General features: G+C 47.0%; 1 protein-coding gene across 1 annotated transcript; it reads right to left on the reverse strand.

Annotated features, from left to right (window-relative positions):
* Positions 1-2,613: 2,613 nt before the first annotated feature.
* Positions 2,614-23,032, reverse strand: SLC5A9 (solute carrier family 5 member 9). Its single transcript, XM_041421536.1, has 14 exons — positions 22,823-23,032; positions 22,068-22,139; positions 20,228-20,332; positions 18,234-18,398; positions 15,585-15,690; positions 14,931-15,011; positions 13,964-14,169; positions 13,007-13,142; positions 12,027-12,134; positions 11,695-11,845; positions 10,491-10,659; positions 9,754-9,969; positions 4,353-4,494; positions 2,614-2,822 (listed from the first exon to the last, which is right to left on the reverse strand). Exons 1-14 carry the CDS (start codon positions 22,949-22,951, stop codon positions 2,614-2,616), a joined length of 1,995 nt encoding a protein of 664 aa, XP_041277470.1. The 5' UTR covers positions 22,952-23,032.
* Between the last annotated feature and the right edge of the window lie 996 nt (positions 23,033-24,028).

Here is a 24,028-nt window from a genome sequence, read left to right on the forward strand (position 1 = left end):
CCTCCTTGTCCCAGAACTCCAGCGCAAGGAACCAGAGAATTCACAGTGCCCTGTTTGCTCACTCTCCACCCTGCTGAAATGCCTGTGGTTTGATTCTTTTTCTTTGTAATAAACTGTGCCCACCACAGCGTATATTCTTTTAAATAACATTTTAAAATATTTTCCAGTAAATTAAAGTGATGACATGTTTGTAGGGCTCATTGTTAATTTCATTTCCTTTGGCTCAGCCAGCCAGATAAAATGCAATGTTATTAATCTTTGTTTAAAAGAAGATCCTTTGCCGAACAGTAATAAATGATCTTGATAGATTTGTCAGGAAAATGAATGATAATCATTTGCAGATAGACACAAGCCTAGTATGGAAGATTAATAAGAAAATATGTATTGGCATCATTAATAACATCTGCTGCCAATGCACTTGGATATTGGTTACAGCCTGAGAGCAATGTGTTCTTGTTAGGACACCACAACTCATCCCCTGCTGCACAACCAGCCTGCACAGTGCTCCTGTTCAGCTGGAGCTCCATTTTTTGATTGATTTGGTTTTAATTTTTTTTTTTTTTAGCTAATTACATTGTTTTCCTAGAAAACACAAGCAAAGGTCAAGATGTTTTGAGACAACTTTGCTTTATTTCAATCAAACCTCTCAGACTTCCCCTCCCCAACCATTCCTTTCCCTTTTGTTTCACTTCAGTGCTTCAAAGCAGAGTAGTGAAGTCAAATAAGCTTACCCATGAAATGTGCTCCTCCTGGGAGCACAGCTGGCTGCATCTGGCAGTGTGGGTGTCTCCACTCCTTCTCAGAGCCAAGCTCAGAGATGCAGTCACAGCTCTCAAAGTGCATTATTTTGTTTAACCAAATAATCAGCATTAACAAAATAATCAGCATTATTATTTTAAATTAAAAGTTACCTTCAAGGATCCGTGGGGTGAGATGAGAAGAACTCATCACATAACCAAAGATCAAAAATATTTTGTCATTTAAAAAAAATAGGCTTAGTAAAAATCTGTTCTGCTCTCTGCAAAACGGAATGTTTCTTAGGGGAAAAAAAATAATCTAAAATGTTTTAAAAGCTGCCCTAGTTTTCCTCATCCTGCTTGGTGTTGCTTTCCCATGCTTTAAGGGGATGTGTGGTCCAAAAAAGCCAATAAAGCTGAGGGTCTCTGTGGCCCAGGGTGAGGAGGTGAGAGCTCTGGTATTTCTAAATGCACTAAAAATGTACCTATTATTACTAGACATTTGGCAGCTATTAATCACTGCTGGTAACTTGATTTTCTCTAAATGTTTTGAGGCCACCCTCTAATCTGGGCACTGCCTGCTTGAAACTGAGTATTGGAAAGGCAAGACCAGCTCTGTGTCGCGTCCCTCTTCCCGTAGGATGGATGGGCAGCTCGTGGTGCTGAGCTCCCTTGTTCAAAGAAATCTACTTTTTCCTCTTAGAATGAGCAAATGCTTGTACTGACCTGCATGAGGCCATCACAGACCCCATCCAGCTCCATCCAAACTGAGGGAAATCGTGGCCCAACTTTCCTGTGCCTGGTGGAAACAGAGCTTTGTTTCTTCCCTCCTTGCTGGCTCATGACTCATTTTCTTCATCTTTATGGTTCTGTGCTCCTCTGTGTGCCCTAACCTCCCCATGGTGACTTGGACCTGCCCTTTGCATGCAGGGTCACATCCCTGTGGGCATTTTCAGCCTTCTCCAGGCACAGATCTTAACAGTGGGTGCTGCTGTCTCTTTGTGGCTTCAAAGATTTTGGCTGTGCCATGTTACGTGGAGGCACCAAGATGGGTCAGAAAAGCCCAAACTTGCTCAAGTGAGATCCTGATCCAGGCCCCAAGGAAGGATATTTATTTTCCCTGCCACAGCCAGGTCACTGTGATCCCAGGGAGCCCTTTGTGTGTCAGAGCAGGACAGATGACCACAATAACCCAGAGTCAGGACTGGCTTGGTTACCCAGGCACATTTATTGCTGGAAATGCTGTTAAGGGGCAGCATCAGCCCTGTGAGCAAACAGGCTCAGGCAGGCTGGGGTAAGCCCAGCCCTCGTGCAGCACAGGGGGCAGAATGGGGGGCTTGGGGAGCAGGAAGAAGCCCCCTGTACCCACTGCTGATGCCATGGAGGGGTGGGGTGGAGTGGGGTGAGAGGGGTCTCACACAGGTTGTGGGGAGGCTGTGGGAGCCATGGTTGTCACCGCTGAGTTAATCCAGTGGTCCCCAACTGATCCAATCTGAATTTTGGCCATATAAAAAACCACAGCTGGTGTTTAGATCTCCTTCTCCTAAGCCCAGCAGTGCAAAGCCAGCCCTGAGAGAGTCCCCAGCCATGCCACAGCTGGGCTTTCCAAAACCTTTGCTCCTCACTGGGCTCAGCTCTGCACCCATAAACTTGACCCCAAACCTTCTGACTTGTCCCACATGCTATCCCACATGTCCCCTGTGTCCCAAATGTGACCAGTGCTGAGTTTTGGCCACCCCTCGTGGACAAACTGAGCCCCACAGTCGTTCCCAGCAAGCAGTGCCTCCAGGGAAGGGCTGTGTGCTCTGTCACCTGCTGCTCCCAGCTTAAGACAGGAGATGAGAGCAATCAAAGCCACGCCATTCCTGACCCCAGCTCAGCCAAAATATGCCCACAGGAAGATGTTGGTGGCCATCAGGAGAATGGCACTAATATCACACACAATCCTCCACCGGGGCTCCTCCTCAATGCTGGTGAGCCTGTGCTCCAGGGCAGCTCTCTCCTCCTGGGACAGGGTGGGCGTGGGGCCCGTGGGCAGACCACAGAACCACATGTACACCGTTTTCCACCAGGGACGTTTGGCTGCTGCAAGAAAGAGACCAAAATGTGGCTGTTGGAATCTACTGGGACTCTTCCCTCCCCTCTCCCAGTCTTTTGGAGGTGCACTGGCCAGTCTGGAGTGGGGCTTGAGAGGGACCTTGCATGGGAGATGCAAGATGATGGAAGAAGGAAAAAGGAAAAGGGGAAAGGAGAAAAGGAGACACAGAAAGAAAAGGAGAAGGAATAGGAGAAAAGGAATAGGAAAAGAGGAAAGGGAAAGAGGAAAAGGAAAGAGGAAAAGGAGGAGAAGGAAGAGAAGGAGAAGGAAAAACCTTCTCCCTAGACTATGTACGGCACAGCCTGATTGCAGAGGGTTGATTGCACCACTCACTTATGAGTTAATTAACAAACCTCTTCCCCCTCCTCCCCAGCCCAGATTCCATCCGCTTTTAAAATTCCTGACAGCATGATGGTCCATTTAGAGAGATCCCAGCTTGTTTATTACACATGGCATGTCAGGTGAAGTGTGTGTTTTAATTGTCAGTCCTGTGCTGTGTGTATTTCACTCGCTGTTCTTTCCAAATATAACCTTTTTTGAAATACAGGATGTTATAGGGCCTTGAAAAAAGGTGTTACCCAAAAAAAAAAAACCCTCATTAAACTGTCAACTGCTGTGTTTCACATTTCCTTCCTCATCTTTGCTAATTACCAAAATACCAAGATATTTGTTTATAAAAATCTGAGCTAGTAAATTGAACTAGGAATTGATAAGAAATAAGAAGTAATGCTGAACAACTGCATTCAACTTCAACCCAAATTTACTCTATAGGGGAAGAAAAAAGCAAGGGACTTGTTTAGATGTTCACTTCTATTTAGCCTGGCTGTGACTGGATCCAGTGTCATTTGGACTGACCAGCAAATGGAAGAAGTGAAGAAATCTTGTGTGCCTCTTTATTCTGAGGTTCCTGCTCTGTAACCTTCGAAAGTGAAGCTAAAAACCAGAAAACTGCATTTTTAATAGATTTGCAGAATAAAGCTCTGTCCATTCTGAAAATAACTAGACTATGTAGCATCTCCTGCTACTGTTGTGTCTCCTGACAACTCCTTAAGCTCATTTTGCTCTGCTTTCCTTCCTATTAAATACCTCTGGTAGGACACAGAGCTATTTAAGGTCTGAGTTTTAACCATGGCTTGCATCCTAAGGGAAGATGAAAAGATCCTGTTGGCATCATGGAAATGAGAAAAGTGAGGCCTGTGGGTTCATTCTAGGGCATCCACAAAGTGCACATGTCTGCTCCCAGGGTCTCTTGGTCCCCTCAGTCTGTGCTGCTATTTTGGTGCTCTTTTTTCAGGGATGGCAGCTCTTCTGAGCCATTCAGAGGGATGTGACATGGAGGTATGTTGGGAGGACCAAGAGCCACAACTTTCATTTGTCAGCTCCTTAAAAGTGTAAATACAAGCCCAAGTTCCAATGAATGCACCAGGTGGCCCCTCATGCACTTTGGGGATTTTTATGGGATTCTGGCCGTGCACTCCCAGTCACGTGAGGGTGTTTGTGCACAGACAGAGCCCTACCTGCCTCCTCCTTGTCATCTGAAGCTGCAGTTTCCACCAGGTCCTTCTCACTCTGTTCGGGGTCGGGCTGTGCTGCTTCACTGTTTTCCAGGTTTATGGCAGGTGCTTTTTTGTGCCTGGTCCACCACATGAGGCCGTCCAGCTGCAAAGTGGAACAGAGAGAATGTGGTCACTGCCTGTCTGTCCCGGTGTGACCACCCACACATCTCCCTTCCTGGCAGGCACAGGTCCAAGGTGATGCTGAGTCCCGGTTGGGATGATCTCCCACTTTCCCTCCCTTCCTTCCTGCACAGGTGCCCACACCCTGGGTAAGAAGGTTGGCACCATCCAGCTGGTGTTGAAAAGCTGAGAAAAAATGTGAAATAATCTGGTTTCTCGCCTTCCATTTTTTAAAAGAGCTTGTTCTGTCCCTGTCTCTGAGGAGTAACCCTTTAGTAGACATTGGAGAAGCAGCTTCCTATTAGCAAGGCTCATGTGATTGATCTGAAATAGTGATGGTCTGCATCCAGAATGGCAGCCCTCCAATAGAGAAGGGTAATAAAGTCAAATAAATAAAAATAAATCAAAAAAGAAGCCAAGACACCCTCTCTGGATACAGTCAGTCACAAACAGCTGTTATGCTCTTAGAAGATTTTTTTTTTTAATTCCAGATTTCTCTGATGGGCCAGTACAAGACATTGCCTGTCTCTGCAGAAAGTCACAAAGAACAATCAGTCTGCTTTACAAATCCCCAGGTTCTGGAACTCTTATCCCAGAGCAAGCCTGAAAGTCTCCCTGGAGCACAGGGAGTGCACAGGAGACATCAATCTCACAAACCTCAGTGGCCCTTTGGCAGCTGTTGGGGGGCCACACACCCCAGGGCTCAGAGATTTGGGGTTAAGCCAGGCTGGCCGCTGCTGTGGCTGACCTTGGCATGCCCAGGATCTCGGTGGCTCTTCCTGACCCCTGCCCTGGACAGGCCAGGCAGCAGGGACAGGCTCATCCATCCCTCCCAAAGGCAGCTGCCAGCTCCAGCGGCTGCCCTCCCCCTCCAGCCCACGCTGCTTGGCAGAGGGGCACAGGGGGGACAGTGCAGGGCTGCCGTGGTGACAGCAGGGCAGGCAAAGTCACACACGTGCCCCAGGAGCAGCTGCCTCCCTGCTCTGCCCGTATGGAAATGAACCTCCCCAACGGGTCACTTACAAAGTAACGTGAGTTTAATTTTGCACACACAAATTCAGGCAGAAGCTTTCAGCTGACACAGAATGTTGCATAATTTCCAGAAGATTTATAGCTTTATTTAAATCATTTTCAACCAAGATGAGCATTGGGCAGGGCTAATCTTTCTTGTCATGAAGTGCTAAATTGCTTTGATTTGATGATCCTCATCTTTCTCGGGGATTCTTTTTTTTTTAATCACTTAGGAAATGTCACTGGAACATAGTAAAGTTTCAGGGTACTAAAGGAGTTCCAAAACTTTTTTCCTTTTCTCTCCTCATGTGTCACTAAACCACTGTCTCTACACATTGCAGCAAAATCTTCGAGAGCTGGGGTGTACCTGGGGCTTGGATTCCACCAGAGGGATGCAATTCCCAATGGAAAGCAGCACAGACACAGGCAACCTCATGGCATCACCCCTCTGACCCACCCAGGAGCTGGTACCTCTGCCATGGCCAATAAAGCAAACCACCACCCTGGAGAGCTCCACCCCAGCCCTGCAGCTTTGAGCTCGGGTGGGTTTGGGCTGGCTGCATCCCTCGAGATCCCCCTTTCTGCTCTTTGCCACTGCTGGGGGGCACAGCAGCAGCTCTGTGTGGCCATGGAGGCCTCCACGAGGCTGGCTGGGCTTGCCTGGCACAGCCTCCCAAAGGGATAGGGAGGGGAGGCAGGTGGTGGCAGTGCCTGGAGAAAGCAGGAAAATACTTCACTACAAATTGCCTGCAGAGAGCTGTGTCAGCTTTACTGACTGGGACCTTGGAAGCGCTGCCTGAGGTCACCCTGTCCAAGGGCAGGGGAGCAGGAGGGAGCCTTGTGCTGGGTCCTGGGGAGCCCTGTGGCTCTGCCCCCATCTGCAGAGTCACTGCTGGGGGAGCTGTGTCCCCCCTTAGCTTGCTCCTGTCAGCACCCACAGAACTGAGTGTGTCTGGCTCTTAGTGCCACCAAGTGATGCTGCTTTGTGGGCTCTTCCCCTCCCTTTTCTCCCTCACAGTCTCCTTGGGCAAGGGAGTTTGCAAGAACTCAGCAAAGTTTTCCTTTTGTTGTTTGTAAACTAGAATAAATCCTTCTGTTCCAAAATGCCATCTGGCACCTGACAGTTGTGTTTCAGCTTCACAGTCTCAAATTTAATTGTAAGCTCTTTTGCAGGGTTCTCAAGGACGGCCTGACACAATATGGACTACCTACAATGAAGACATATGAACTCTGGAGCATACCAAACAAATTCCTTGCATACTTGTTTTCCAGCACAGCATCAATCACCACAGGGATGGGAGAGTGTCCAAAACAGCAGGAGAAAATGCTACAGCTTGCAGTTCTCAGATTGTAATTCATTTAAAGCCAGGAACATTAGCTCTACCACTCTAACATCAGATACAAATCTCTTTTCTCCTTTTGCCCATTTACTATCTCAAAAGCATTGAGATTCAATATTTAAAGTTGTCCAGTGTAGATCCTCAGCTGGTGCAAAGTGACATAACTGTGCTCAACAGCTGTTCCTGGTCTTTGAAGGCAATGGAGCTGTGGTGATTTACATCTGCTGAGGTACGATCTATCACTGTATTTCCTCAGCTTTGTCTTTGCTGGCTTGTTTTTCTACTCTTTTTGCTTGACAAAACAAATGACACAATTCCTAGCTCTTGTACCAACTCTTTCATCATTCCTTTCCCAAGCACTGCAGTTAAGGATGAGCAGAACCAGCCCCATGTGATTCTTAGGGAGAAATACCCGAGGCTCAGGAAGGGAATTGATTAACCAGGAAGCACCAGAGCTCCAGAGGTCCTCATGCAGGACACCCAGCACAGTGTCCCCCTCACAGCCACTGTCACAGGGACACTCAGGCTCTTCACCACAGGTTTGCCCATGTGCATGCCAAGTCAGTAATGGCCAAACACAAAGACCAAGCGCCACTTTCTACCCAGACAGTCAGAGCCTGGCACATTCGCCCTGACCTCCACCTCCTGCCCTTCCTTCCCCAAACACTTCTGGGCCTGAGCCAGCACAGCACAGCCACAGACTAGCTGGAGATGAGGGGGCAAACCATGAGAAACCATGTCATCAGAAGTGATGGTCCAAACCCACACCTCTGCTCATGTCTAGGGAAAGCCTGGGCTGAATCTGACGCAGGAAAATGAAAAATTTTGGTCCCAGTGTTGCCCACTCAGATTCCTGCCAGGCAGAAACCCAGCAGTGTTGTCTCCTACTTCAGTTAAACCCCACACCTTCCTTTGGCTGTTCTCTGAGGAACAAGGGCAGACCTTTCCTGTTGAAATCAGGGATAAATAGTAGAAACTGAATGGAATCAGACAAAAGGAAATGAGGACAGACTCTCCCATTCCTACTGAGCTATGGAAAGAGGGGATGAGCTACTGCTTAGTGGCATGAATTTCCTGGCTGTCCATCCCATTTTCCTTGTGGTGGGAACATACTGAGGGGCAGGGGGCACATGGGATGGTCATCACAAATACCAGATGATTGATCTGGGTCTCTGTGTCCAGCCTTTCAGTGCCTCAGGCAGTATCATTAATTCTCATTCATTTTCTACAACAGAATCTCTTACACAGGGGTCAAGCACTGAGCTCAGCACTATGTGGGGTCCATGGCATACCAAAAGGCTATCCTGAGCATCTCTATTGAAAAAATTTAGCCCAAAAAGCGCAGCTGATGTTAGTTCCTGGCCAGTGCTGCCCTTCAGCAAGCTCTCCTCCCTCCCTGGCTCTCCAGAGGTATCTGAGGCAGGGCAGCCACCACTTCTCATCCTTTGTTCCTCTGGGATAACTGCACACAGCTGCTTCAGACAGAATCCTGCCCTGCCTGACCATCCCCCTGGATCTTTGAAGAATGTGTTAAATAAGGTCACTTACATCCAGCACCTAAAAACTCACACATTTCAGTAGAAATACCACTGAAAATCTCCCCTGGGGAATCTAAGATCATAAGCTCTCTTTCTCTAATTCTTTTATAGTGGGGTCCATGCTGAAAAGCCCCTCCTGGAAGATACTTGAAATGTTTTCATACCTCTGAGGTCAGACTAAAAACCCTGGAGGTGCTGGGGCCAGTTTTTCCATCTCCTGAACTGCTGGTTTGATGCTCACTGTTCACCAGTGTTGTGTTAATGCATCTTATCTTGCTATTGCTGTGGGCAGGGAGCACTGCACATGTTTAGCTATCACAGGTCAGATGATAAGTGGGAACTCATTAAACCACAGTAATTAATTGCTGGCAACCATCTGGCCACCCCTGAGCAGTCATGAACAACGTAAGCAGCAGAACTAATGGTGCCTCCTTGCCAGTATTTCTCTCTCCCATGTGGATCCTCTGATAGCTAATAAAAGCTGAGAGTTTATCTCCAAGCAGACACAAAGCCAGCCTCTCTCCCCCCTCTTCTCCCCTATCTGAGCACCTGCTTTCATGTAATCTTCAGGAGCGGGGTCTCTTTGACACCTATAACATTCCATCAAACATCGATGGAGCTGGTTAATGCTTTTCAAGTTATGAGGAAGCAACAGATTGATGCCATCACAGTATTTTCTCTCTCATGTAGTTAGACAGGAAAAAATAGGTCTTTTTAATCTATCCAGTAACCTTTGCTGAGAGGTAGATGGCAGTTTTTGTTATATTGGCAGCTGCTTTAAACCTTGGGACTGGGAAGAGTTGCTTTAAGGTTTTGTAATATAAAACCTCCGAGCTCTGCACCACTTTAATGTGCTAAGTAAAAGAAAGTTGCGCTTCCCTCAAAGTTATTAAATTTAATTGAGATCACATTGGGACAAAATGTTATTTTCCTAAATGCCCATGTTGCAAAAGATATTAATCTTGTTTGCCTGCAAGATTGATGCTGGGTCTGCTGAAGCAGGCTAGATGCTACAATTAGATGTATTTAATTCCTCCTCAGCAGTGCTCTGTAATGTGATTTCATCTCCTTCCCCTTCTTCTTTTCTTTCCATTGCAGTTATGATGGGCTGTGGTGTCTGCCCAGCTCTGGGCACAGCATGGGAACTCACACTCAATTTGAAGCACTCAGTGCTCAGCAGCATTAACACTCTGTGGTCTGGGGAATAAGAGAGCTGAGGAGCAAGGGCTTCCTGGCAGCATATGCATTACACACAATTTCCTAGCCCCTGCAGGAGCAGGAAAGGGCAGATCTCAGGGATTTTGGTATCCAAACGGGGGCTCTGGGAAAAGGGTGATGCTGCAAGGCACTTACCTTTTCTTCAGGTATCACTGGGGTGCAGAGGCTGATGAGGATGATGACAATGGCAGTGAGGGCAAAGAGGATGAGGGCAAAGTAGAGGTAGTGCACATCCTTTAGCACAGCTGGTCTCTTGTCCTCCTCCCCACAGGACGGGGCACTATAACTAAACTCCATGATCATCCGAACCAGACCAACAACAAAGCCAGCCATGAGGCCCCAGAAAGCACCCTGAGAAAAGGCAAGCACAGAGAAAAGGTCACTGCAAATTACCTCTGGTTGTAGCTCTCCCTCTCCTCTCCCTCTTTCCCAAGACTTTTTACACCTGGTGGAAATCCACACTGAGGTGCATCAAAGGAGAATTTTTTTCAGGAAAAAATCCTCATTTTCTCTCATTGCCCTTGAACATGGAGCACACAGAGCACAAACAGTGTGAGAATCTCCTCCTAACAACACTCCTCCAATGAGCCTTTGACACATCATCCCTAAATGGCAAAACAACTTCCTCTCCATGCTTTCAAATGGGACTGCCAAAAAGTACCACTTGCAGTGACTTCTTAGAAGCAAACCCACACCCACTGGAGACTGGAGATCCACTAAGGCATGCCAGGAAAGGCTGTCTCATTGTCTCTCCTGAGCTGGACTGGCTCTGAGTTTAAACAGTCTCAAAGGCTAAGTACTGAGGGAAGAGATATCTGTTTATTTTATCAAATTAAATACATGTATCAATTGGCTGTTGACACTTCACTTACAGGCTCATTAACCCTCTTGCAGAAGATTGCCAAGATGAAGAGGGCTGCAATTGGTGGGCTCAGATAGCTGCCTATGGACTGAATATAGTCAAAGAGCTTTCCACTGTTGGCTGACTGAACCATTGGGATCCAGAGAATGCTGATGACCACAAGGATGAGGGTGAAGACTCTGAAAGAGAAGGATAAAATTGTATTAACTCTGTAGGTAGATTTGCAGCAAAACACACTCCCAGTTTCTCTTGGAATTTTCTAAGAAAAATCCACAGATCACTCTCAAGAACTTTTCCTTGTGTATACAGGAAAAGAAAAAATTGTTTTCCTGATGTGAGCCTGGTGTGCCCTAAAGTGTGACATGGTCTTCAGTGACCTTGCTCTTGGATATGACAGAAAGAGGGAGCTGGTAGCTTGTGGAAGCAATCTTTCTGCCACCTTTCCAGGCAGGTAATGTGCTCAGTCTCTTGCCTTTGCCAAATTCTATCTCGTTTGCTACTTATTAGAATTGTGTTTGGGGTCTCAGGTGAATATTGTAACCTTCCTCTGCCTTTGCACTGTGTGCCACAGAGGTTTGTCCATAGTGCTGAACAAGAGGTCCTCGTCCTCTACCCACTCTGCTATGGTGAAGTGTGAGTTTGCCTGCAGATTCAGCCACGTCTCAGCAAAGTTTAGACTTAATGCTCATGACTGGAGAGCAAAACCTCCACACTGAATGCAGCCTAAATTCCCCTGTCTGGAGGAGAACTTTATATGCCCCTGATAGAACACAGCACCAAAGCTCATCTGCAGAGGACACTACAACTTATCACAGAGACAGAGCTGGGAGGCTCAGCTATGCACTTTTCCCTGAAGAAAAAATTATTAGAAAAAAAAGAAGTAATTGCAACCTATCACTCCTGTCTGATACAAAAATAACATTTTTATAGACCTCTGGTGACAATGACTCAAGAGCACTTTCGGCTTTTCTAAAAGTTACGTTTAAAGCAGTATTTATAATAAGTTCAGCGAGAAGAAAGACAATTATCTGCTTAGCTCAGTGGAACACACAGAGTTTCTCCTTGACCAGGCCTATCCAAGAATAAAGCTGGAAAACACAACGCTCTTTCCCAAGCTGGCACCAGATTTTTCTCAGTAATTCCAGCCTGGGGGATGTAAAAACTGCTCTCAGAACAGATGATGAGAGGAACGAGACATAAATAAATGCAAGGACCTGCCCACAATCATCAGCTCCTGCTCGGAGGCCTGCCTGCGGACACGCTGCCAGATGTCCACCACGAAGAGGGTGCTGCTGCTGTTGAAAACGGAGGTGAGGGAACTCATCAGAGCTGCCATCATCACTGCAATCATCAAACCCCGGAGCCCTGCGGGAGACAAACACAGAAGGGGAATCAGGACTGAGCCTTGGGCCTCTGAGTGCTGTTTTTTCCATCCTGCTCTCTGGTATCTGCAGTGAGATTTCCACATCCTTCGGATGGGTGAGGGCAGCCTGATCCCCCCGTGCAGAGCCTGGCTCAAGCCCAGCCCCACAAAGGTGTTCCTCACCGTCAGGCATGAGTTCAATGACCAGTTTGGGATAGGCAATGTTGGAACAACCCACAGCAGCTCCACAGATCCTTTTGCAGACCTCTGGGTCCACGCAGGCCACTTCATCTGGGGAACACAGGGAAACAACAAGGAGTCAGTGCAAACCCCACTGAGCCATTGGTTGTTCGGATCAAGGGAACAAATCCTGATGCCTTGTGCAGTTTCATATAAATTCAGAGGTGGAATACAGCTACAATGAGTGGAGCTGGAAAATGCTTTATATCATATAATAGAGGTGAAAGTTTGAGATGACATTTTCAAATTCTGTTCAGGATACAGCTGAAACTCTCCTGGGTGTTGCATAACTGTAATCCTTGATGATTTGTCACTTGTGGGAACTGGACTGTTTCCATGAAGCTGTCAGCTGGGTTCCCAGGGATGCTGGAGGCTCACTCACTCCTATTTAGAAAATTTGGGTAATAGGCTCTTTCCTCTGGGAGTGGTCCTTCTAACCAACTGATTCTTCCTGGAAAGGAGAAGGCTCTGGAGAAACCAGCAAAGAGAGCTCCTTGGGACTTAAGGGATGCTGGTTTAGCCTAATCCACCAGGTCCTAAATGAATCTGTGTGGGAGTTTGCTAAAACATTCCAAAATACCTAATGGATGCAATCCATAGTATCTGAAGGACAACCTCAGTGCTCCATGAATTTAATTTCACTGACTCCCTCCAGACAGACAGATGAATACAATGTCCACACCATGGAGTTATATGCCCCCAATGGCAAAGTATGCCCCTTTTGGCTACTCCTGGGGATTTCTGCCACTGTGGGAGAACTGGAGATGAAGGGAGGGCTTGGGAACACCATGGTGCAACAGAAATCTCTATGAACATGCCTGCAGGACAGCAGTCTCTAGGATGCAAATTGCTGGCAGACCTGTGTGGTATTAGTGGTCACAGCAGGTATGGAGCCCCGTGTCAAGGAAGATGGGAAGGCTTACCTGGGAAAAGAGCTCTGCTGATCATTCCTGGCATGACAAGGAAAAACACAGGGAAGAGTTTCAGATATCCTGCCAGCACTGATCCACCTTTGGCATGGGAGAGGTTCTTGGCAGAGAGGGACCTCTGGACCATCACCTGCAACCAGTGCAGAAAGGGAGCAGAGAATGAAGCAGAAGCACAGCAGAGAGAGCAGGATCCATTCTCTCTGCCTCTGCTTCTCAGGGATGACTTTCATCCCGCAGGATCCCAGGGTGTTTTTCATGCCAAGGACAACTTTCCCACCTCACTGACTGCAGCCTGCTGCCACCACTCAGAGCTCAGTCCACAGGCTACAGGAGAGGGCAGTGTGGAAATTTCCTTTACAGGAATAATTTCACCCTTGACTGAAATGAAGCCACCTTGAGGGCTGGAGACAGCAGCTGTATGGCAGCAAGAGACACGGAGTGAAGCAGACTGTGGGTGTCTTGGTAAAAGTTCAGTGGTGAGGTTTCATAATTATCCCACCTGAAAGTACAGCAGCACCATGTCTCGAGGAACACACTCAGCTTTCCTTGTTTGTAGTTTGAAAAGTAATAAGGGACATGAGACATCTGGGAATATGAATGGAGGAATATTGTCTGGAGGTCTACTCAAGGTCACAGCACAGCCAGCTCCAGATTCACATTTTTATATCCTTGTCATGCTAACTGTGTGAAGACTCCCAGTACTCACCAGCCCACAGTGGGATAAAGATGGATGAAAACAACCTGTTCTCACTGCACTAAGAAGTGCATAAAATTAGCAGCTTGCTGAGAAGGTGGAAGGAGTGAGACATTCTGGTCTAGACCAGTAAAAAAAAGTAGCAACTCCTGCACACTGAGGCGCAGTGATTTTTTAGCTTATAGATCCACAGACTGAGGAATGGACTGAAAATAACACTGTGGTGGTTTGTCTGCTGAGGGAAAGATTTTATTTACCTGGTCAGTGCACCAGCACCAAAGAGCCACCACAGTGAGACCAAATACAAGGCCAGGCCAGGGAAGGTCTCCTGTGATGGGATCCCTGAACAAATGAAAGGCATCTGCACGTGGGAGGTGACAGTCTGTGTTTGGGACCGTGATCTTTGGTATTGCTGCGCTGTATTTCTCCTTAAGTCCTTCATACCAGCCAACCTTTTCAAATCCTGTAAAGAAAATGCCACTGATTTAAGGGCTGTTGCATCATGCATAGTTATTATCTAATCAGTCTCGTGATTACTTTTCTTTTATCTTCCTCTTATTTCTTTTACTTTTCATTCCACCCTTGCTTTTTGCAGTCAAAGTTTCTACAGAAGTCAGCTGGATTTTGCCCAGAGTCCTTGTGGTTTAAACAGTACATTCTGGAAGAGGATCAATGCAGGAAAACCTCCACGATCCTCGTCCCTGCAATGTCATCAGCATCTATTTTTTACTTATACACCCTCCAAACGCTAGAGCAGGAAATTATAACATGAAAAAAATATATATACCTAGTTTAGATATTTCTGTTTGCCAAGAAGGCTTAAAACAAAGACTGATTATTGTAATTTCCTTGTCACTTTTTATTTTTTTATAACGCTCAGTTGCACCGACATGAACTCCAAAAGTCAACACTGGAAGTCAGCAGGGTTACTCTGAATTGACATGGGCTTAATGAGAGCTGAATTTGGCTCTGAGAATGTGATGTTCCAAAGTTCTTTGGCAACTCCAGTGAGGTGAAGATAACCAGAGCCTCACCTCCATACAGTTAGTGCAATGGATGAAGAAAGTATGATGGCTTGGAGAATGAGACTTGTGCTGGCACCACTTCTGTGAGTGGTTCAAACTAATTTCTGCACCACACATGAAAGGGTGAGGCACCCTGCTAAGGTCTAGTGGCCTTGGGACCACTAAAGTGCTGTGTGGTGCCACTGCAGGTTCCCCTTACCTATGAACATGAGGACCAAAGCTCCTAGCACCATGATCAGGGTCTGCAGCACGTCTGTGTAAATCACAGCAGTCAAACCCCCTGCCAGGAGAACCAGAGACAGCAGTCAGTGTATCACCCTACACAGGGAAACAGGAACCTCACCTGGAAAAAAGCTTTCTTTAGCCCCAGCCCTGGGATTTCAGGACACACCCACTGGGAGAAGCTGGCACTGAGCAGGTCCTCTGGAGCCCACAGCTGTCACAAGCCCTCCCATGAGGAACAGCGTGGAAGGTTTTCCATGTTCATGAGAGAACTTGGAGGCAGCTCAGCATCTTAACAGCTAAAGTTGCTAATTTTGCAGAAAGGGAACAAAATAGCAAATATGGGCAGTGGTAACTTCCTGCACAGAGAGAGTCCAGAGTCTTGTGTAGTATTAGAAAATCCTCTGAAAACAGTAATATTCCCCCTTTACCACTTTTCCGTGGGCCAAGATGGGAGAGGGGAAGAGTCAAAGGTCTCCAACAGCTGGGAGTGACAAGGCAGGTACTACCAGCAACTGGGGCAATCTTTCCCTCAGACCAGCACCCGAATACTCTTTCCCCTCTGTAGGAAACGGGAAACTTATGTCCTAGGCTCCAGTTTATAATGTGTCCTTTAAAATCAGCTATTTACCAGCTATGGTGTAGACAGCAGTCACTGCTAGCAGGACCACAGTGGACAAGTAGAGGTTCCAGCCCAAAGCAGTTTGGATGAACAATGCTCCAGCAAAAATGTCTGTCTGGAATAAAAATACCAAGGGCAGTCTGGTGTTAGTAGTGCTCCGTGCAAGTGAAATCTAATAAAGCAGCCTGCAGCCTTCTGCGGCTGAAAGCACTGACAGGGGAGGACACCAGCAAGGTGAACTGGAAGGGGAGGAGAAGAGCTGTTGGGACTCTTGGCTCTGAACCTTGTTTTGCTGTTAGGAAAAACTTTCCTCCAGGTCAGAGCTTCCAGGATCTGGGAGAGCAACAGGGTGAAAATGAAGGTGCTATGCCAAGGGACTAAAAAGTCATCAAAATAAAGATCATCTTGAGGCATAGAAACCTGGCTGGCACAGAGAAGGACTGGTGTGAGCTGTCACTTCTTTTGGTGACTGTGAACATATCCCTGGATAGCAGAGCCCATGTATCCACAGGCAGACACAGGAGGGAAAGAGGGGGAGATAGCAGAAACCTTGTTCTTCCCAGGGCTGCCTCTTGGTGGCCTCCAGAGACACTCCCTCTTGAAAGACTCCTAAAGAGTCACTGATGTCTTGTACCATGATTGGTTTATCTGAGAAGGTCAACAGGTCGTTTTTCTGTTCATGCAGTTCAGCACATTAGAGTGACTCCAGAAAAACAGATTATACCTGCTGAGGACCTCACTAGAAATACAGAAAGTCCCATCAGCTGTGTTTTGTTTGGATCTTCTGGCAGAGTGACACCAAAAACCGGATGAAAGCTGGAATTACACAGATAACATCATTCAAAATTGCAGAAGGTGTTATGGGAGATGTTTATGCTGGGAAAGTATGGTGGAAGGACACCTGTGAGTGTGGTATGGGGTGAGATACGGGTGAAAACCTCTGACAAGGAAGAGAGAAGGGATGGGGCAAGAATTCCATTTGCTGTATCTGAAATGAGCACCTTAAAAGCGAGGAGCCAGTGCAACCCCTGACCTCTGTGGACCTGAGACATGACAGGCACAGCCAGTACTCCACAGGAATCCCTGCCCCTTCTGGGGTTTGGCTGCCCAGCAGGAAACACAACCACCTCTGTAGCCATGCAGGATCAGTCCTCTGACAACACTCTTTATTGAGATCTCTGTTTTCTTTGCAAGCCAAGAAGACTCTGCAGTGCCCTGGTTGTTGACCTATGTTTGGGCAGAAAGCACAGGGAGAAAAATCCTTCTTGTAACCAAGTGCCTGCTATCCAGCCAGCCACTAAATGAGCTCTCCACAAACAATAGCTCTGCTTAATAGAAAGAACCTGTCATGGCCATAAACTCCCCCAGCCACATCCGTCAGCCACGCGTGAATTGGCTGCACAGAGGAGAAACCACTGAGATGAAACAGCAGTGATGGGGGCCAGGGTCCTGCTCTGAAAAGCACTGGCAAATGCTGCTCTGCTGAAGGTCACTCTGAAAGACAGCTCTGTTTCATACCTTGCCTGTGTGGCTGTGCTCACTGTGGGCTGCTGCAGGAGAGAGTTGCCATTTATCCCTCACAGGTAAAGAGGCTTTAAGTGCCTTTTTGCAAGACCTCACTCACTCTGTCACCCAGGGCTGTGCTCCTGTCCCACAGAGCAAAGATGGAGGCAGTGGTGAGAGCACTGGGTGACATGACCAAGAGCTGCCCATTAGAGGGGGGAATCTATCCCACAGCCTGGAACTCCTCTCAATGCCCCTCTCAGGAGCTGAGACATAATAAGGCTGGGAGAAGGACCTTGATGCCACATGAGTGTTTTATCTCCAGTCAGTGTCTCCCAAGGCAATTTGACATCTGAATATTTCAGAAGGGTCTAGAGAAAACTGGCTTGTACTGACCTTCGAATAATCAGCTGGAGACAAAAGACTGACATCTTCAGTCCCTGAAATGGACTCTCAAATACACTCCTCTCCCTCCAAGGGCACAGGTAGTTCTTAGCAAATATCTCAGCATAACTTTCTGTTTCTTTGTGAATGGCATTCAAAAGGAGGAAATAGTCAGTATACCCAGTGCACTGGGTTTTTGTTATCAGCAGGGTACAATGCTACAAGCAATTCAGAAAAGATGCTGCATTTTGTCTTAAGCTAGAACCTACCTCCCTTTCACTGTACCCTTTTTGTGCAACACAAGTAAAAAAGAAAGAGGAACATCCATAAAATACCTAATGCTGAAAACTCAACTACAAGCACAACAGCAGGTTTATGATAATTTAAGAGAATTTCATCTCTACAAGGTGCAGCCAGCCATATTTTCTCATGGGGTAATGCAGCCCTTCCTCTATCTCTGATGCCTAAGGTTTGATGTGATAGAAGAGGAAAAGCAGGCAGACAGCCCAGGGTACTTACACTGTTTAGTAATTAGTTGCACATCCCTGTAAAGTTCTCACTGTGCATTGCTGTTTAATGAGGGCTCTGTCTCTCTCTTAGGAAAGGTCTCCATGATCAATACAGAGGCAAGAGCAGCACACTAACACACTGCAGCTGCTCCTGGGAGCAGGGCTGGTCCTTTCAAGGAGCTCACTCTGAGCAGCCCTGCCTTGTACGAGGATGCCCTCTCCCTGCCCTAGACAAGAGGGTGGGGTTCAGCTGGGTACATACAGATATCCTGGTGAATATATAGAGAATCAGGGACAGCACGGACGTGTAGATTTGCAGTCTCTGCCCTCCAAACCTCTTCTTCAGGTACTCAGGCAGGGTGACAACTCCTGCTGCGATGTAAACTGGCACGAAGATCCAGCCGAGAGCCAGCAGTGGCCAGATGGCCTGTTAGAGACAGAGAATAAAGGCACAGGATTCAACACATGAGAACAGCTTTCCCCCTGTTCTGTCAGTAGCCATCCTAAGAAAGAAGAAAGGTACAGTGCCATGTGATGTATTGGAGAAGCAGACTGAGTTTTTCTCCCTGCTCAGAAGATGAGCCAGCAGCTGGAGGAATTATTACAATTCAGTCCAAAGCTTTTGAAGATCTCCTCCTAAGGCCTGTATTTCTCTCTGTCATGGGTGTCACTTCCTCTTCCATCCCCTGGTCTTTTGAGCAAGGTGGTGTATGCTGTTGCTCTGGTTCTCTAAAAGATGGTGGTGTATTTGGTGGCCTTTAAAACCACTGATGCTGCGGCAGTGAAGAGTTAAGTGATTCAGAGCAGGATGGGAGCATCTGTTTGTTGCTCGATTAACAAGTGATGAGGCTGAGGCAGCAGACTGTCCCTGCGGAGCATAAAAATAAGCAACAGCAAGACTCTGCTGGGATGTTCTCCTTGCAGGCTGGTGCAGATGTGCTTCTGTCACTGGTAGATAAAGAGGCACTTTAGTTGCTTTGCCACAGGTGAAGAGTCTTTTGGAAAGTGTAAAGGCATTCCTCATGTATTTCTTCTCCAATTCCCAGCAAAAGCCCAAACAGGAGAACTTAAAGGGAAATGAAAGCCATTGGATCATCAAACCTCACCTCCTGGTTATCTCCAGCCATTATCTTTCATCCTTACATTTACTTTGATCAGTTATTTAAGTTTTCAGAAAAAAACCTGATCCCTGTCAGCAGAGATTGTGACTGACTGAGAGCAGCCATGGTTCCTGCAGTGGCACAGACTGGCTGTGGTGAAAGATGCTCATACGATCCCTCCAGCTGAATGATGTCCCATGGCACAGGGGGAGAGTAATGGTATATGTAAGTTCTCTTTCCAATCTGAGATAAATTAATCTGAACTCATGAAGTTGGATTTGCCCTGAAACACAATCTTGTCTTCATGAGCTTCTAAAGTGACTTGAATAGATTTCCTTTGAGTACAGCAATATTATGTCCTACACGCACCAAGCTGAACACAGTCTCTGTTTTCTTCACAAAAGATTTAAAGGTGACTTCAATGTCTAGAAAAAAAACATTGCAGTGAATACATACCCCAGGAGAGAGCTTTTGGTGGGCCCTGCCTGTGCTTGGCACTACTAACGCTCTCTGCTGAGGTAGGCAAGAGATTCAGAGTTAGGTGAGTGATGCTTCTTGTGAGGCTGGCACTAATCCCACTCCTCATCAGCTGAGAAATTTCATTAGCACCACACACCAAGGGCTTGGTTTTCATGCTCTTGTGTGGTGTCAGTGGCAATTTTCCAGACCACTTCAACAGGGCAGAATGAGACCTGCCTTCACACCCAGATGTTCACCCCAGAGGTGCCACCTTCTGGCAGCTGCCAGGTGAAGAGAGTGTTGCTGATTTTCATGGATTTACAGTGAATATGGGAGCACATGCTACTTCTTTTTGGTTTTTTTTTTCAGCTCCCTGCACCCAGAAGAATCCTGTGATTATCCAAGTACCTTTCCAGCATTCATTATCTTTTATTTTAATCTTCACAAGTAAAGACTAAAGCTTAAAAATAAGGCCATGCACCACTGGGAAGGCCAAAGAGCTACTAATCCTAGTGAATTCCAGTTAAACTAAAATAAAGATCTCATGTTTCCAAGGCTGTCGGAATGTCTGCAGGCTTCTCTCCTGAGAGTTGAGCACTTGTTGCTGCTGATACTGTTAAACACCTGATTTTGGAGAGAAACCCCCAATCCCTTTGTAAACAGTGACATCTTAGTCGGCAACAGAACTGGCACTTACATTCCACTCAAAGCCCCCAACAGCAATGCCCCCAGCTGCTGCCGTGCCCGCCAGGCCGATGAATGAACCGCTGCCCACGTCGGTCGACATCAGGGAGGCTCCAATCTGGAACAGGGCACAGGGATAAAACCGAGACAGTCACTTTGAGGAATCTCTATCAACCCAAGAACTTCCCCACAGAAAGTCTTTCCCCAGGATCTCATCTCCTTGTGCTTAGGCAGCTGGGTTTTCCGTCACCCCTCCAAAAAACCCACATTTTTATATATTAAAGCATGTTCCTGCTCCTTTCCACTGCCCCCACTCCAGTGCAAAGCTTAATCTCAGAATCAGGACTCACTTTGCCAGTGGTTCTGAGAAGCACACCTGTTACAGGGGCACAGCAGAGGGCGGGGAGTCTGGTGGCACCACAGATTCCTCAGTGTCCATGAAATGTGGTGGATTTCTCCATTCCCTTGTTAGGCAGAGAGCAAGGTGCCATCTCTGACCCTGCTGACCCTTGCTCTTGCCTCCCCATGTCTTGCAATTTAATATCAGATCTTAGCTGAGGCTATTTAATGCACAGCTGAAATCTGTCACTCTCATAAAAACAATAATAAATGCAGATAAGCCAGTCATGTACTCAAGGTGAAGGCCACAAGGAGCTGAGCCTGCAGGAGAGCTGCAGAAATGGAATTAGTTCTTACAAACAAATCTGGGAAGTGAACAGCATTAGAGGTTGCTCTGAATCTAAAAGAGTTCAGAAGAGGCAAGAGCTGACCTGTACCAAACAACCTCTGCAGCCACCTGTTGTGGGAGCCAAAAGCAGTGAGGATGTTTTGGGATTTGTCTGGGGGATTTTTTTAATAGAAAAAAAAACAACAAAAAACAGAAATCTTGTTTAAAAGAACAAGACTGAGGTAAAAATATTCAATTTTAATATATTTTAATTTTTTCCCTCCTAATTAGAGAAAACCATCAAACTTAGCTTTTGCATTAAATGTTACTTGGCTGAGACAGAAGTTTAAAGAACATTTAAGAAATGACAGATTTTAGAGAGGTGTATGTGTCTCTGGTGGAAGAGGCTGAAAATCTAGCCTAGTGAATTTATGGGCAATGCACGGCCAAAGGAAAAAAAGAAAAAACCTGTTTTGGTTGAGAAGTGCATTCCGTTACCCACAACTCACTGGAGAGATATATGGTTCTAGAGTCTGGCATTGGCTGAGAAGAATCTTTATTCCTGTGGTGGTTTTACTCCTTTCCAACTCTAAATTATCTTTATATGTACCTTTCACTCCCAAAAAAAGGCGCCTTCAATAGATTATTTTTTCTTTCACAGTGAAGTTTATACTTCAGTGGTTTGAAGTTTATATCCTTAACATCGTTAGTCAATAAACTCAACTCTGCTCTAAATAGCAAGGGCTCAAAGTCCTGAGATTAGGGATTATTTTTAATTCAGTGTTTAAATGCTCTTTACTGGATAACACATTCCTAGATTACCTAATGCTCTCTTGACATGGGAACATCAGTGGTGAGTGAGTTCAAGCCAAAAAGTTTCCAGCCCAGCTAGGCCGCCAGCATTCCCCAACTTTCTTCAATGGGAACATTTTTATTTCTGACTTTAGCAGAGAAACTGGGAGTTGGAAAACCCTGAAGGTGCTGAACTACCCTTTTGGCCTGGCAGCTCCATGCTGCAGCCCACTGGAAAAGATGTGTGGGATGATTCCTTATGGATCTTTCATCTGTCCTCTCCATCTCAAAACTACAGTCAGAACATATAAAGGCTGGGTCCCCTCACCAGACCTACTCTCACACCTGGAATTGCTTTCAAACCATGAGAAACAGAGAGAAGCATTTCACTCACAGGCCACCAAGACATGGATCGTCCAGCCAGAAAATATCCTCCAACAGTGCCCCGGCTCGCTCGTACCGATGACTGGAAGCACAGGAAAAAGAACAGGAAAAAGTGTTTTCCTCCATTCACCCTCCTTGAGTCAGACCAAGCCAGGAGAATCCTTAGTGCCTGCCCTCAGCACCAGCTCCAAAATAGTTTTATGGATCTGTTAAATATGCCAGGCTTCACACACTGCTTCTGCCCCTTTTTGTGCAGGCTTCTGACAGTCGTGCTTTGGAAAGAAACTGCTTGTCCCTGTTTAATGACTTCTCCCTGGATGTACCAACTGGGAAAGAAAAAACAGCTCAGCCAAGCAGAACACAGTAGGTGGCTGTAACAGAGGCCTTCGCCAAACAACACGAACAAATCATTAGCAAAAATCTTTCCAAAGTTTTTAAGGTCCCATTTTAGTCTTCTCCAGCACAACCATGGCTTTTCTTTTGCCTCCTGCCTGTCCACACCCAGATGTGAGACTGCTCTGCAGCACAGGAGCCAAGCATCATTCCCAGAACAACATCCAGGGAGTGATCCCACAGTTGTCCCCATGTGAGATGGAACTGAAGGCTCACAGAAGGATTCCTGTCACTCCCAAATTTGCTCCCATAGGCCCTGGGAGAAGCTGTGCAGAGGATGCCATTTGCAGGCAAACCCCTTTGAGGAGTCCAGGGAGCATCAAAGCCTCTCTGGCTCAGGCAGACCCAAACCCAGCCCCCTCAGGGACTCACCCATATCCCAACAGCGAGGATAAAGGCAAAGTACAGAACCACCACGACGATGTCTGCCACTGCAAATGCTGCTGCCTTGTCCCCTGGCAGCCCAGGCAGCTCCGTGGTGGCTGTGGTCTGCTGGCTCATGGCTCTGAGCAAACTGATGGTTTTCTCCCTCACGCTGGACTTAAATGCACGTTGGCCTTCATCATTTCCCTTGTAATAATTAACAGGCCACTCACACAAGGTGTGAGTGGGGAGCAGAGGCCAGGCAGGACTGTGACTAACATGTTTCAGCAGGAGCTTGGTCTCCATGGCTCATCAGAAAGAGCCACCACACAGCTCTGTGGTGTAAGGATTCCTCCCATTCCCCCTCGTGTCCATTTACCAGTGGTCCTTTCTCCTGCCCATTTACCCACTGGTGACACCCACTGGGATGGTTCTGCTTGGAGATCTGCCTGGAGAAGGCTTGTGCCCCACAGCCAGCTCTGGAATGGCTCTGCCAGCCCCAGTAGGAGCCTTGTGTCCCAGGACCTGGGCAGGAAGGAGGAGAGGGCTGGATCCCATGACATATCAAACTGTGAACCCAGATGCTCAGCAGGGACATTTCTCATCCTGGTTTGCAGACAAGGTGGGCACCCTCCAGCACAAGCCCCCTGAACCAGGGCACAGAGAGTGGGTCACACCAAACCTCTCCTCCTTCATTGGGACAGCTTTGGGAGGATCATGAAAGGTTCCTACTGGGTCTGGAAGAGCCCTTCCAGAGTCTTCTCCAGGCAGACCCCAGACCTCAAAGCAGAACCATCTCCTACATCCCCCAGCCTCACCCTCTCTGGCCCCTCACCCCATGACATATCACATGGGACATTTTAAGCGTAGGTGAGCTGTGCTTGATCTTGGTTTCAAGGGAGGCAACAAAATCTCTCCCTCTCGCTTTGTTTTATTCCCTTCTCTCCCAGATTTTTCTTGCAAACGCTGGCTACCTTCTTGCTCATTAATTGCTAACATGAGGCCCACATCCACCCCTGCTCCCCAGACTGAGGCTCCCCAGGAGCAGTGCCTCCCTATAGGCTCATTATCCACAAGAGGCTTTTCAAAACTGAAATGTTTCAACAAGCTGAAGTACAGTTACTAGAAATTAAATATCTGGAAGCTAAATCCCCTGGTATAAACAGGCAGCTCTCCCTGCACAGAGCTGATTTACACTCACCCACACACTTCTCC

This window comes from Onychostruthus taczanowskii, unplaced genomic scaffold, assembly GCF_017590055.1.
Source record: "Onychostruthus taczanowskii isolate IOZ18803 unplaced genomic scaffold, ASM1759005v1 scaffold7, whole genome shotgun sequence".
Taxonomy (NCBI): Eukaryota; Metazoa; Chordata; class Aves; order Passeriformes; family Passeridae; genus Onychostruthus; species Onychostruthus taczanowskii.